Source organism: Drosophila nasuta, chromosome 3 (genome assembly GCF_023558535.2).
Source record: "Drosophila nasuta strain 15112-1781.00 chromosome 3, ASM2355853v1, whole genome shotgun sequence".
Lineage (NCBI taxonomy): Eukaryota > Metazoa > Arthropoda > Insecta > Diptera > Drosophilidae > Drosophila > Drosophila nasuta.
The window spans coordinates 46,359,655-46,374,879 of record NC_083457.1 but is presented as its reverse complement, the minus strand read 5'-3'; the positions used below and the strand labels follow the sequence as shown (position 1 = coordinate 46,374,879).

The following is a 15,225-nucleotide window of genomic DNA, read 5'->3' as shown; positions in this document are numbered from 1 at the left end:
TATAGGCTCCAATATTAAATGATGTAAAATTGTCGTAAACTTTTGACTATAAAAAATAGAAAAAAATACAACTTGGGAATGCCGGGTTTTATGCGTCTGATTGCCGCTAATGATCAAGTATAATTACAAATAGGGCAAGTCAGGCCTACGCATCAAGTTTTAATGATCATGCCAATGTCTGAAAATACTCGTCTTATCCTCAAGAGCAACTCAACTACTGCTGCAGTTGCAATTGAAATTGAACAAGTCAGCGGTTTCTCCAGTTTGATTGACTGAATGATTCGTTGAAGACTTGAAGTGCCTAAGACGATGCCAGACTGCGATAATAATCATCATTGGAGCACTCATTCAATGTGTGTTGTGAGTTGTGTGTGTGGTCTTAATGTTTGACTCAATGCTTGAAGGCGAAACGGTTTGGCCGCCTCAGATTATGTGATTAGAATATTGACAATTAAGGCGCACATAAATTGATTTACTTGTAATTCTTAATGGCGCCAACGGCGCTCACAGTTAACAAGTGCAATTGAAGCAATTGCAGCGGCGATCAACTGATCTAAATGCGATTTGGGATAATCTAAATAACTTGCATGCAGAGCAATAATATTTTAAATCGTTTGAGGTCTTTTTGAAAATAATAAATGTTTTCAACTATGTTTCTTACTTTTTATACGCTCTATGGGGTATTATAACTTTGTACATCCAGGAAATGTTTTTAACCGGCAGCAGGATTCATTTCCAAACTATATTCATAATCAGCGTCAATAGTCTAGGCGATATAGCCATATCTGTCATAGCCTGTCTGTCTGTCCGTCCGTCTGTCTTTCTGTCTATCTGTCTGTCTGTCTGTCTGTCCGTCTGTCGGTCTGTCTGCCTGTCTGTCTGTCATAGGCTGTCTGTCCGTCTGTCTGTCTGTGCGTATGAAACACTGGATCTCAGAGGCTGTAAAAGATAGAGCTTTGATTTTTGTTCCATCATTTGTAATATTTCCACACCGATCAGTTTTGTTTCAAAATTTTGCCACGCCCACTTCCGAAAATCGAATAACAAGTGTAATTTTAAAGCTAGAGCGATTTTTGGTGTATAAAATAATGACAATAATATAGTATTTAAAATACCTGAAAACTTGGTTGCGATCAGATGAAAATTGTGGAATTTACTTAAGAAATACTTTTGTATGGAAAAAAACGCCTACTTACCAAAATTATCCTTCTTAAGCATTTCTTCAATATGTTTCAGTATTTTTGCGTCATATTTTTGGTATGTTTGTAGATTATGGTTGTATTGAACATGGGTAGCTTTCTTTCATTCATTGATTTCGGTTTAATGTTAATGACCTAAATAATAAAAATGCAGGTTTACTTTTGGTAGATTCATAACTTTTCCAATAAAATGTTCCAAATTATTTAAAAATAGCATAAAATTTAAATTGTGCACAAAAAAAGCGAAAAAAAGTTCTTGTCAGAAGTGGGATTCGAACCCACGCCTACAGAGTAGACTGCGACCTGAACGCAGCGCCTTAGACCACTCGGCCATCCTGACTCTTGGTCGAGTGCTGTTCAATTACCAATGGCATTCAATGTGTTCAACGTGTGCCTCTCTCTTCCCAGTGCAAAAGTATTTTTGTTGGCTTTTTGTGTTGAGTATACGCCATGTATTACATGTGTTACCCAATCACACTTAACTCTTTGAACTTGGGCAGCCTACGCGCTACGTGAATGGGATTGAGAATGAAATATTGCATGTGGCGCCTGCAGGCAAAGACAAATTGCACTCGTCGTCGCGTCATGGAAAGGTGTGTTGAACAGACAACAGACAACAGGCAACAACAAAGGCAGCAATAACAAGGCTTAAATTTTGTACAATTATGTTTGTGGCATGAAACATGCAGCGATGCAACGCAGCAACATCGAGCTGATAATAATAATAAAAGGTAATCGAAATGAGGTCAAAATCATACATCAAACTGAGTAAGTCCGCAGATTGGCAACTGTCACTTTTTATATTTATTTCGATTAGTTATGCAACAGCAGTAACAGCAACAACAACAACAACAACAACAACTACTGCCCACCCACTGTTGAGTTCAGTTGAAGTTTCAATGAGGCATGCAAAATAATTAAGTTAGTTGAACGAAATGTCAACTGGCCTGCAGCCAAATTGCTCCCCAATGGCCAAACGCTGTTGACATTTCACACGCACCACCAGCTGCAACTTGTAACGGAGTTGTTGTTGTTGTTGTGGTTGTTGCCACTTGTTGCTTGGTCACACGCACTTTCAATGCATTTCAATTAGCTTCGACTGTTGCTGCTGCTGCTGCTCCACTTTGACTTTGAAGCGAAGCGAACGTTGCTTTGCGTTCAGTTCACAGTGTTCAAGTGATATTTTCATTTTTATAGCTTGATTGTAGACATTTGATAGGCATTTATATATGTTAATCAGTTGGCTGACCTGACAGCTAAAGTTAATTAAACTTTACGCATAAAATTTTCCAATGCATACGAGTTTCCAGTTTAGTTTGCGTTATTTATCCATGTTTATTTTGCAGACCAAACATCATGAAGTACCTCAACAGCAACAATTGTGCTTGTGTGCTTGAGCATAAATTCAAATTATGATTAATGGTAGACGCATAGTTCTAGGAGAACTCAAGTGACCCATTTTTTTATGTTGTGTTCTATTCTGTTGCAGTCGTAAAATTAGCAAATTGCCCGAATGTCAATCAAAAGTCATCAATCAAAATTTGTGTGTGTTTGCTACTGTCAGTTGGACACAATGTGTATAAATATGAATCAAATATATGGAACAGCAACGGGGTGTGGCAGCAACTACTTGACTTGACTTTATTTTACTTACTACTGCAACCGCAGTGGGTGCAGCCAGGCAACCAGCTTGTAAATTAGCATAACAATGGCCAGTTAAGTGGGTCAACAAGAGCAGTGACAAGTTAGATGGATAGCTGAAGTTGTGAGTTGGCCCAAAAGGAAAAACTCCATTCGACTTCCTCTTGGTTCGGAGTCAATGCTCGCTTTCAAGTTCAAAACAGACTGCCAGACAATTGGGAAGACACTTTGACCACAGCGAACATTAATCATTAATTGTTGTTGTCGCGACATTTTATGCCAAATTTGTACAAAGTTAATTAACAGGTTTCATTGTTTTTTAGCCGCAATAATAATTCATAAGTCTGCTCTACACACAAACATACATATTCTTGTATGTGTGGATTATGGGGGCGTATACGTAATGTCTCAGCGACAGCTCCGAAGAAAGCGAGCTGAAATCAATTTGAAAACATGTTTAAACACTGCTTTTTTTGCTGCTTGGCTAATAGAAATTTAATTAGCCATGCAATTTTGTTTTGTTGTTGTCCGTGTTGTTGTTATTGGCGTTGTTTTGTTTATGGTTTTGCTTTGAGAGTTGGCGCGCTGCACGTGCAGCTAAAGCCGAAGCCAAAGCTCTCTCTATGTGTGTGTGTGTGTGCTGCCCACGCATGCGGGATTGACGCTGTCAGTTTACTTGTGTTTGTGTGTGTGTGAGTGAAGTGAAGAAGCCAAGACAAATAAAAAGACACGAGAAATAAAAACAAAACTTTACGGCGCACCACACAGAGCGAACAGCAACAACAACGCCGCTGCTTTTGCGCCCTCTCTCATTCTCGCTGTCGTTCTCACTCTCGCTGCTGCTGCCGCTGCGGCGTCGTCGCTTTCGCTCTCTTGCGATCTTTGTCAAGCTTCGTTCTGCTGTGCAGGTTACGCACTAGAGCTGTGCGTGACGTCACAATTGCGCTGTGCTTGCAGTGCACAACAGCTGTTACGCTGTGACGTCAGCGCAAAGAGAGCCGCTCTCTCGTTGGAACGAATCTTATTGAGCGTGCGATCTGCTTTGCGTTTGACGCTGCTGTTGTTTTGCCTTCGACTGCGCCACTGCGTCGCTGCAGTCAACAGCAAAAAAGCGCAACGCGTCGGTTCGAAAATTTCGTATTAACGGAAAGTTACAGCTGGTCGAGGTGCGTTTGATTTGTTTTGTTACGCGTATCGAGAACTACGTGTGTAGTGTAGTTTGTTTTTTAGGGGGGGCTTCACTTGGCTTATCGCGCAAAAAATATAATAATAATAATATTGTACCTAACAATTTGATTCCCTTGACAATCCCCAATTGAGTCAAGTGCCATATTGTTACCACATTTATTATTTGTTGTCACTTGGCAAAACGCATTTCCCCCCGCGATTCTTGTGCTATGCAATTACGAAATCTTTACGTTCAAATTTCGTGTGTGTGTGTAGTGTAGTGTGTGTTCCATGTGTCTATAAATACAACGGACGCGACGTCCAAAATATATGACCGAAAAGTGAGCAGTGAACACAGTCAGTCGCTTGGTCAGAAAGCAAAGCTAAAAGCACGCAGAAAGAACAACCACAACAATAACAAAAGCAACAACAATAAGCGCCACAACTGACGGGTTGATTGACTCGAAGGAATTTCGAGAAAGACCCCAACAACAACAACAACAACAAGTAAGCAAGGCAAAGCAGGCAAGCAGGCAGTCAGTCAGTCAGTCAAACAACAGCAAACAGCAAATAACAAACAGCCGACAGTCATCAGACGTCAGTAGCATCCGAGATTGAACATCCACAACCACATCCCACATCCACATCCACATCCACATCCACATCCATATTGTACTAGCTGCGTCTCCAGCGTCTCCAACCACAGCTTCCGTTGCTTATCATCGGGGCGGCAAGCACAGTTCCCTGTGATTATGTGAGGCGCATGAGTTACGTTTTCAGTGAGTTGCACATTGAAATTACGAACTAATTTCACCAAGACAAATATGATTCCATCTCTCTATACACATATTTACAAAGCAAAAACACAAAGTATCGCCTCCGTCTCCGTTTCGTATACATTGTGTTGATCGTCTGGCTTTTGTTTAATTGCACATCAGTGTGCGAGATGCGCATAAAAATCAACATAAAAGTCGAATAGGGCGGCAGATAAATGAACAAACATAAATAAGACGGCGTAATTAAATTGTATTATTAATTATTATTTTGGTTATTTCCCAATCAAAGTTTTCATTTTCGTACGAAAATCAGAAAAAAAACAGCGCACAACTGTGTGTGTGAGGGCGATTAGCGAATAAAAACAGCAACTACGTGAATCTTCCAGTCAATGCCTGCTGTTTTCCATCAGTCAAACAGACGACACCCACACACCCCCACACCCAGGAAACCAGCACAGCCTTATTACGAAAAAACACATGCCGTCCATTAAAATGTGTGTATGTGTTTTAAGCAACTTGTATTTTTTAATATTCAGTCGGATTAATGTAAATCAATTGTAGAAAAAAGCAAAATAAATCTAAAAAAGTACAAAAAAAAAGTCTTGTCAGAAGTGGGATTCGAACCCACGCCTACAGAGTAGACTGCGACCTGAACGCAGCGCCTTAGACCACTCGGCCATCCTGACAGTTGTTGCTCTGTGAGCAAAAGCCGCTTTTGTGCCCTCAGCTGTTATGCTGTTAATGTTCGCTGTTAGATTTACAGCATGCTATAAATAACAAGTTTATGGCAACCACAAAATCTTTATTCCGGTTAAGGGATTTTAGTTTCGACTTTTCCCATTTATTTGCTGTGCACTTTGTGCTGCTAGAACTTTTGCGTTGTTGTTAATTTGCCAACAATTTATGGGCTACATTACAAATTATTCAACTAATGGGCAGTTAGTATCGCTATTGCTTGGAGGTTGGCCTGCAGCGGTATTAAAATAAATACGTTAACTGCAATTTTATGGCATAATAATTGCAAATTAAACTGATTCGATCTGCTGCTTGTGTACAAATGCCGACTAATTGCCAGACGACGGACGGCAGCGTTATTTCCCCTTTTTAGATAAATCTTATCTCTGCCCGTTATGGGCTGCGCCTTCAGGCCACAATCGTCATTAAATAAAAACAATAACAATAACAAGCCCCACAAGAGATTAGTCACAGAGCCACACAGAACCATGTAAAATAAAGTAAAGCTTAGTAAGCTTCCAAAAAAGAGTTCCGAAATCAGCGGCCAGTTTGAAAATGGGGTCAACCCGCATTCTACAACAAAAATCAGGGCGCTAATACTGCGGTTTTTCTTCAGCTGTGGGCGTGTCACTTGAAGACTTAACGCTCTTTCGATCCTCTCTCATTAGAGGCGGCAGTCTTTTGTTGTATTTTGTGATTTATTTTTTACTCAACTGTGTTCGAGTATATGATTATATTATTTATGGTATATACACAGAAAGAATAAACGTAATAAAAACAAGAATAAAATATTGAATCAAATTTGTTTGTATGTCAAAGTTGAACCAAGAAGAATAATTCTTAAATCAAGCTCGAAAATCTGCATAAAATCTAGATTGATCAATATGAAAATTACAGATTATAATTTTGTTTCTAGGAAAAATCTTAAAATTGAATCAAGAACACAAAATCTAAATCGCGAAGATAATACATTCTTTGTATAAGATTATAATATAGTTTTCAATGGAAATGCCTTTAAATTGAATTAAGATGGCAAAGTCCTAAATCAAGATAAAACGTTCTAGATTATTTATAGATTGAATACTTGATATAAGATTGATAATAACTCAAATGTGAAGATGAAACAGTCTTAATTGAAGATTAGACTCTTCTTTGAAAAATTGAAAAATCTTTAAAATTAAACCAAGCCAAATTTTTAAATCAAATAATCTTAAATTTAGATTTGCAATCTACTTTTCAATCTATAATAAAACATTTTCGAATCAAGATTATAATCTTTAAATAAGATGTTTATCATCTTAAAATGCAAATCTTGATTTATGATTGTTTCAACGTAAAAATCTTACTTCAAGATTGTTTTTTTTAAGATTGAAAAAATCTTGATTTAAGATTGAAAAAAATCTTGATAAAATTTTCGATCTTATAAAGAAAAATCTTGAAGTTAGTTTTTTAGGTTGAAACAATCTTATTTAAGATTTTTTTCGGTTTTAAAAAGAACCATTTTGAAATAAGATTTTTAGGAAAAAATCTTAAATCAACAGCTAGACATTTTTCTCTCTGTGTAGATAGACACTGTGGGATACTTTGTTGGCTTTTGTTGTCTTTGCAAAGATATTTTAATGAGTTTCTCGACACTTGGCGACATTTTCATTTGATTTATGTGGGTAAGAAACAAGTTCACGAAGCTCACTCTACCGTGTATAAGAGAATATATTCCTTATGCTTTCAATTTCATTTTCAATTTCAGCGTCAATTTAATGCACAATCGATACATCTTATAATTGTATTAAGTTAAAACGAATAGAGACGCAGCATTGTTTTGCACAGTCAAAGGGAAACGCTTTGACTTGATGCCGACACCGACATCGACATCAAAAATCGTATTTTGTTGGATTATTTATAGATGAATGTGCGAGAGTATTTTCCGCTATAATTCGAGTATGCATGCGCATTTCAAACTAATTTAATTGTTTGTTTATCTGAGGGGAAAAAACCAAATGGCATGAAATGTTTTGACATGCCGCAAAAATGTTCCGCATTTGCCATTGAACTTTTGCCTCAATCTTAATCGCCGTATTCGTAGTATAAACACAAATTCAATTTGCGACTTTGCAATCAGTTTTTCCGCCCAGAGAAAATTGCAATTCTCACTCTCTCGAGCTCTCCGCTTGATAAGTGTTATTAATTTTATAATCGTTGAAATAGGTCAAACTCTCAAGTCTAGCAAACAATTGCGCACGCAATTTTCAATTCAATTTCAATTTCATATTTCATTTGTGCACTTTGCGAGCTTCAAATATCATTCGAGATCACACAAGATCAAAGATCAAATCAAGAAGGTGTACTATAGAGGTATAATGATATAATGTGAAATGTGACACCGTTTCTTTCTCTATTTGTCAAGTGCAGCAAAAAAAAAAAGAAAACAAAGGGAAATACTATTGCAATATCTTGTGGCATTTGTTTATAAACAAAGAGTTGACACAGTTGGGATTGCGATTTCGATTTTCAGGGCACGGGCTCAATGCCATTTGGTTGGGTCAGTTCTGTTATTATTAAATTATTATGCTTGACTTGCAACTGCGTCAACAGAATTGAAATTGGAATCGAATTAAAGCATTTGTCGTACAAGGTCTGAGCTATTTTTTTTTTACATTAATGTGTTTTGTTTACTTTTATTAGTAATGGTTGAATATTACTATCTGAACAAGCAGTAAAAACAGGTTAAATCGAAAAGTGAAGTTCAGATATCAGTACAGACACTTTAGTCGTCGTATTCTTTCCTACTGCCAAAATGTGGCACGTGTGAACTCTGCCACGCCATGGTCAGGCAAATTGATAAATCACTTTGTTAACGCACACAGATAAAAACCTTAGTAGCACGTTTAATGCATTTTAATGCCACTTTTCCCTCTCGCAAAGTCTGAACAACGTTTAAGAGATAAGATTTGTGTGTGTGCTTTTTTATTGGCGGCCGTTAAGTGCTTAGATTTTTATGTGCGCTATGTGTGATGCAGGTTAAGGAACAGCGCGACTCTTGGCTAATTGCAAATGTCGAATGTACAATAAAATCAACATAAAACAATCGCAATAAAAATTAAAAAATGTAAAAAAAAGTTCTTGTCAGAAGTGGGATTCGAACCCACGCCTACAGAGTAGACTGCGACCTGAACGCAGCGCCTTAGACCACTCGGCCATCCTGACAGTTGAGTAGCGAGTGCCAAAGTCGCCATAAGAAACTGGCCACGCACACAAAACGAGCAGAATGCTGACGAATTGATGTTTACATATTTATTCAAATCAATAAAAAGAAAAGATGAAAAAATGCTGATGTAAACTCATTGAATTTAGGTATATACAAAAAATTTGAATGCCAAATCGATTATATATACAAAATAGTTGCTTCTCAGAAGCCATAAATATGGATTAGAGCTCTTATCAGGTCGAAGACAAACATACGCGACAAAACCTTATCCGTGTAATCCTTCATGTGCGCCCTTATGATGCGCTCAAAGTTATCCATGCGCTCCATGGTACACAGTCGAAGATTTATCTGAAATCTGCTGTCGAGCAAGTCGCGTGCTAAGTAAAAGAATTGCTCGACAAACTGCTGAAGAATTGTGTTGCCTTTTTCGATGGCGATTTCCCGATACTTCGAGAAGATCTCACGCACCGTTGTCTGCTCGATGTTGCCCTGCAATATCTCCATCCAGGCATGTTGCGTATACGGATCGTGCAACTGATGATGCCGCAAATCCAACGGCTCACAGATGAACGGAAAAGTGTTGTACAACTTTGCTGTTTTTTTCGATTCAGCAAACAACTTGATCACACGCTCATTGATCACCGAATTGCGGCAGAGAGCAAACTTCACCAAGAACTTCTTCAGCTTGGGTATTTCAGAGATGAATATGTGGGCCAAAAGATCACAAATGAATTTCTCCGGTTCCTCCAGTCGCGACTCTTCGATCACACTCCAGTAGAGCACGTAGAAAAAGTGTGAAGAGATGCCGCACAGACTGAAGATTACCGCGCAGTATTTGTTATTAACCGGGTATACATCGAAGGCGAGAAAGCATTCATTATCCGCCGGATCGCAACGATATTGTTTCGCTATGTATTCGCTGCGTTTGAAGTACTTATTCATGCGATGCTTCTCGTCCATCCGCTCTTGACTGTAGTTGTCTAAACAGAGCTGCTTATCCGTATCCACAAGTGTCTGGAACGACATGAGACGCTGTATGTCGAGCGTCTCCTCGTTCATGTCGCTGCCTGAGAAGCGTCTAAAAAGCAAAATGCCAAAAGCGAAAAGCCTGCTCAGCTTTTTGTGAACTTGACCCAAAACTAGAAACAGGACAGACAAATCGAAACCTAACGAAACAAAACACATCGATTCGATTCGAAATCGTTTAATCATCTGGCCAATTGACACGCCCCGTCAATAAGCATAATTGCTAAATGGTGCCCAAGTAATCTCAGTGATTAATGTTTGGCATTTTGCGAAGATTTTTTTCAAGCCGGTTCTTAAAAGTTAGTTCGCTTTGAGCTGCCTCTCTCATTTGCATAATTGCAATTTATTGTAAATCCGTGTGCAAATATGCAACAAAAATGTAGCTAAAACTCTGTTAAAGGCAAAGGCATTTGCCGCCAAAGGCCGACGGCTTTTCATTCGCCTTCTCTTTTTACAGAGTTTTCAGTCTTTTCAACTTTTCAGCTATGCAAATTCAGCTATGTGCAGTTTGAGAAAAGAATTGCAAACTCATTAGAATCTCTATAAGCAAATGTGTCAAGCCATGTCTCGTGTCACTTTTGACACTCAAATCTGACACTGTCCATCAATTCTATGTGTGTGTGTGTAAGTGTGTGTGTACAACAAGTGTTTGACATTCAATCACACACACAACTTGCTGATTAGTTGTCAATCTCAATGGATTAATTGAAACCACAACTGCAATTCAAATTGAAACAGAGATCGCTGTCTTTAGTTATGTTTTCGATTTCAATTTGTAATTTTAGATTTTATTTGTAGTTGTCAAAGTTTCAGTTTCAGTTTACAACGCTGTCAATTTGTTACCAATTTGCATAGCGAAATATTGAAACTGCACCTACAAAATTAACATGCAAATTTAAGCGAAACAGTTGCAGTTAACGTGAAATAATTGAAAGGGTAAACTAAATCTACTTGTTACTGAATAAATAATTCAAATTTGAGGCATTCCAAGAGTAATACAACTAATTCACCATAATACATTTTAATATTAGATAAAACATTTGAATATTAGGGTATTTGAAAATCAATAAAGCTAATTCAGATGCAGTTAAAGTGAAATAATTGTGGCGAAATAAATGCTATAGTTGTTATTAATCGATTAGACATGTTCAAAATTAAGCATTTGAAGAACAATGAATATAATAATGAATTTTATAGAAAATAATTTGATAAAATTTTTATATTTTACTAACTCTAATTTAAAAAAAAATGAAATTCTTGAACAATTAAATAATTAAAATTTGGTGTATTTTAAAAAGCAATAAAACTAATTTAACAAACTCCATATATTTAGTTTGGTACATTATTTTATTTTATAAATTTAATTTATCAGCTTTTGCTATAGCTTTTTCAAATATTTTAAACTAATCATTATATGTTCGTCGCATAAAACCCTTACGTAAATCAACGCCGTAAAATATTTATGGCAAATCATTTAATAACTTCTACTGAATTTCTATTCAATTATTGAACTTATAAATTTTTGCTCACCAAACGATTTAAACAAGTAAGAAAGCTATAGTCGAGTGTGCTCGGCTGTGAGATATCCGTTATTACCCGGTATTAATTTTAAAATATACCAAATTAATATACTAAAAATACTAAAAATATACCAAATGTTGTATTTGGTATATTGATATAGTACAACTTTGAAAATATACCATAGATTACAAAATATACTATAAACTGAAAGCCAAAGCAACGAATATGTTTCGGAGATGTTTCCTTCTTCTTCATTATACTCTACCCTATAGATATTTGGTATAAAAAGTTGATAGGCTTTTGGTTAATAAACTCCGTAAAACATTTATTACAATTCATTGTTTGCTATACTTTTTGTTGGGTTCTCAATTCCAAATTTGTTGACACTTAATCAGAGCATCAATCTGACAAGTCAGCCAATTGCAGTGACAACTTGACTGCAACTGCAGTCACAGAATTGACAATCAAACTGATTTAAATCAACTGCAGATTGACAACTGAAATGCATTTAAAATCAAAGAAATTTAAATAATTTTTTATACATTAATTTACAGTCAAAACTTGAGGTTGATTCTCAGCAGCTGTAACTCTTAATTTAAGATTGAGATTCAGACAGATGCTTCGCGACCTTAGCGCAACCCTTTACGACAGAGTTCAAGGTCTATTTCGAGTCTCAGTTCTCAGTTCTCTCAGTTCTCAGATCCGATCAACCGACGCACTTTTACATACATATATATATGAACACTGAATAACTGGCGGCGGCAATAAGATTCATTTTACGTTTCCAAGTATTTAGCGTGTGCAATTTAAACTAAAATGGATACATTTTTCGTGGCTGTCTTTTTCTGTGTATTATATCTGTGTATATATATGCAATACATATATATATTACAGATTAAACACGCCATTAAATGGCATATGGACTATTATGGCAGCTCCCACGCAAGTCACGAAAATTGAGCAACGCGACGCGATTTCTCAGTGCCAGAAAAACAAAAAAATACTGAGACAGAGTCGCAGTCTGAGTTCGGAGTGTCTCAGTCTTAATGTCGGCATCCAAATTAAAGCCGACCACGTAAAGCTCAAGTTCACAACGGAGCCACGACAATAAAAAAAAAAAAAAAAAGACAAAAGAACAGCAAAACAACAAGTCAGCAGTAACAATAAATTAAGCGTGCCAAAAGAAATATTTAACCGAAAAGGTGTTGGCTGCATTTCTGTGGCAAAGTGGCAAAGTGGGTCACACAGAGGCGCTGAGGACGCGCATCAGGGGCACGTCCCAAGGTGCAACAACCAGAATATTCGACTTGCAGAACTTCTCACAGCACACACAATTTTTGTTTTATTTTTTGTTTGCTCAACATTTAAAAAGTTTGCCTTTCTCTCTCACCGTATCTCTTTTTAATTTTGTTGTGTTTATTTTTGTTTTCCGTTTTTTTTTCATCTGTTTATGTAATTGTGCAACTGCAGTGCGGCGCTGAATGAAGCGGCAACAACAAACAAAAGCATATAGCAAACACGAATTCATTGATAAACAGACACAGAAGAAGAAAAATTGCGCATACGCCGCGTGTTCTCACTCGCTCTCGTTCGTCGCACGCGATCGTAAACAAAATGAATTCACCACAGCTCGTTAGCACAGCGGCGCAAGCTCACCACAGCAGCAACAACAGCAGCAACAACAACAGCAACAACAACAGCAACAGCAATAATAATTCCACACAGGCAGCAAATAAATTTGCGCCTGCACGTAGGCTAGCAGCGAGGCAAACTCTGCGTCTGGCGATACCGAAGCAACAGGGTGACTCGGTTTCGCTGCCACATGCGCAGACCAGCAACATTTATCGCCAGTCCCCTTCTCAACTGCCTCCCGCTCCCCTCTTGAAGCGACACACTTCAGTTTCAGGCAACAACAGCAACTGTAATTCGAGTGGCGAAAACAGTTTTATACCCAAATCAGCATCGCCTTTGGAGTCGCATAAGTTGCCCAATGTGACGCCCCCGAGTGGCACGCCTCTCTTCTACAATGGATCAACGAGCAATGGCGGTCAGAGCAGCGCCTGCTCTTCGGCCTCATCTAGTTTTCTAGGCGTCCGCAAACCGAGTCTCACACTCAACTCCTCGGACATTCGCAACAACAACGACCTGTTCGCCTTTGCCAAGGACATGTCTCCTGCATTGGAGCTGGCAGGTGAGTCCTTGAGTTATACTCAGAGATTTTCTTTGTTAACTTAACGTTATTTTTCTCTCTTTTAGATCACTCGCATTCGCCGCTGTTCACGGACATCAGCACTGCCATCTCGCCAGCGAATAGCAACGGTTCTCCAACTCATCATCATCAGCTGGGCAGACTCTTCAGCCTCAGTCCCAACAGCATGAGAAGCTACGGAAATGTGAGTACCTCATTTGTTATAAAAATTCTATAATATTTTACCTAAGTTGATCAATAAATAGTGAGGCAATATAAAGGTAAATTTACTTACAAGAAGATCTAAATCTATGATATTGAACATGAATATAAACCAACCCCTAACTTAAAATGAAGACAAAGTCTTTCGAAACAAAAGAAATTCAGTGGTTACTCGTAGATTTAAGAATGTCACTATACTTTATAAAATTCACAAATACTTTATAAAATTCTATGCTCATATCTGTACATATCCGTATCCACTCTATTGTTGTGTATGGATGTACATATATGAATTTTTAGCCTAGTTCGTTCTATCGATAGCATACTCTATGAACAAATTGTGTTTCTGGAAAAAATCAAGTGTTAGCTCTAAATCACAAAAACAATAATTCATTACGCTTTATAAATTCCCTAAAGTATTTCATAAACGAATATTTGTTTGGTTATTAGATTTCTTTAAGTAATTGAACATGGTTCCATTTTAGGTTCCGAATGTTTGCTTCGTTCTGTAAACTTTGTTCTTTCAATCATCGTTTTCATACTCTTAAAATCATTAATTTTTTTAAAGTTATCGCAAAATTTCACATTTTATATGCAATGTCTTTCAAAATTGTATGGTTTCTTTTTGTTTTATTTGCTTTATCGAATAAATCTAAAATAGTTTCATTCCGTATTCCCAAGGCTTGTTCCATTTTACACTTCCATGTTACACTTCTAATCAAATGTATCCCAAAGAAAATTAAAATGATATAATTAAAATGTAGGGATTTCACATGAATGCAGTTCATAATGTTATATTTGTTTTATTATATAGTTATTCTATTTCATGATCTGTATGTTCGTTTCGTTTTTGTTTGAATCTGTGTTTGAATCATCGATTGGTTACTAAGATCGATTGGTTACTTAAAATGCCACGAGTATTACCATAAAACAAAGAAAAAAAGATATATGGGTAATTCCATGGCGGAATTTGTCCCGTGCGAGACTTTTTACAGTGCACTGCAGTGAAAATAACATAAACTGAAACAATTTTTGAAATAAGTGAATGTTATTCTTAAAGCTCTAGATAAGCACTATATTTAGAGCTAAGATTGATTTTAGGACAAAATATATAATTTCGTTAATTTTTTGGTTTTGCGTACGAATTGGTTAATTTTTGCAATTATCACAACAGAAAACAAAACCATTCTTAGCTCTAATTAAAGTACTTATCTAGAGCTATAAAAATAAACTTTTCTTATTTTCAAAATTGTTTCAGTTTACAAATTTCGTTTTGGAATTACCCATATATTATTTCACATTCGTACATTCTTACATTATTCCTATTAGTTAATTTAGTTTTCTTTCATTTCGAGTCTTCAAGGTTCTTTCTGTTTTTTAAGCTTTCTTTTTTAAAATAATCGAATGAACATTCTTAGTACCAATTCAAGTTCAAATAAATATATCTATTGTTGTCTCCTAACATAGTGCAATGAATTCCATTTCGCATTATTTCTATTACTCTATTTACTTTATTAAATTAGTATTTCTCTAGTTCCATTCCGT

The 15,225-nt window shown here is 36.8% G+C and overlaps 2 protein-coding genes and 3 non-coding genes across 6 annotated transcripts in view; 1 reads left to right on the top strand and 4 right to left on the bottom strand.

Annotated features, from left to right (window-relative positions):
- Positions 1-1,456: 1,456 nt before the first annotated feature.
- On the bottom strand, positions 1,457-1,539 carry Trnal-cag (transfer RNA leucine (anticodon CAG)). Its single transcript has one exon. It is a non-coding gene; the product is annotated as a tRNA-Leu (tRNA).
- Positions 1,540-5,386: 3,847 nt separating this feature from the next.
- Positions 5,387-5,469, bottom strand: Trnal-cag (transfer RNA leucine (anticodon CAG)). The gene has a single exon. It is a non-coding gene; the product is annotated as a tRNA-Leu (tRNA).
- A 3,170-nt stretch (positions 5,470-8,639) lies between these two features.
- Positions 8,640-8,722, bottom strand: Trnal-cag (transfer RNA leucine (anticodon CAG)). Its single transcript has one exon. It is a non-coding gene; the product is annotated as a tRNA-Leu (tRNA).
- Positions 8,723-8,843: 121 nt separating this feature from the next.
- On the bottom strand, positions 8,844-9,863 carry LOC132793130 (uncharacterized). The gene has a single exon (XM_060802810.1). It carries the CDS (start codon positions 9,780-9,782, stop codon positions 8,925-8,927), a length of 858 nt encoding a protein of 285 aa, XP_060658793.1. The 5' UTR covers positions 9,783-9,863; the 3' UTR covers positions 8,844-8,924.
- Positions 9,864-12,790: 2,927 nt separating this feature from the next.
- The window catches only part of LOC132793566 (NAD(+) hydrolase sarm1), a 45,832-nt gene continuing 43,397 nt past the window's right edge, over positions 12,791-15,225 (top strand). The window contains exons 1-2 of one of the 2 annotated variants that reach the window (XM_060803542.1): positions 12,791-13,461; positions 13,527-13,663. In XM_060803542.1, coding sequence (XP_060659525.1) covers positions 12,885-13,461; positions 13,527-13,663 — 714 coding nt within the window. In that variant the 5' untranslated portion in view covers positions 12,791-12,884. The remainder of the gene's footprint in view (positions 13,462-13,526; positions 13,664-15,225) is intronic. The other variant, XM_060803543.1, reaches the window with a different exon arrangement.

Bases quoted from the DNA above. Each gene is read 5' to 3' on its own strand.
- LOC132793130 (XM_060802810.1), bottom strand. From the start codon at position 9,782: ATGAACGAGGAGACGCTCGACATACAGCGTCTCATGTCGTTCCAGACA.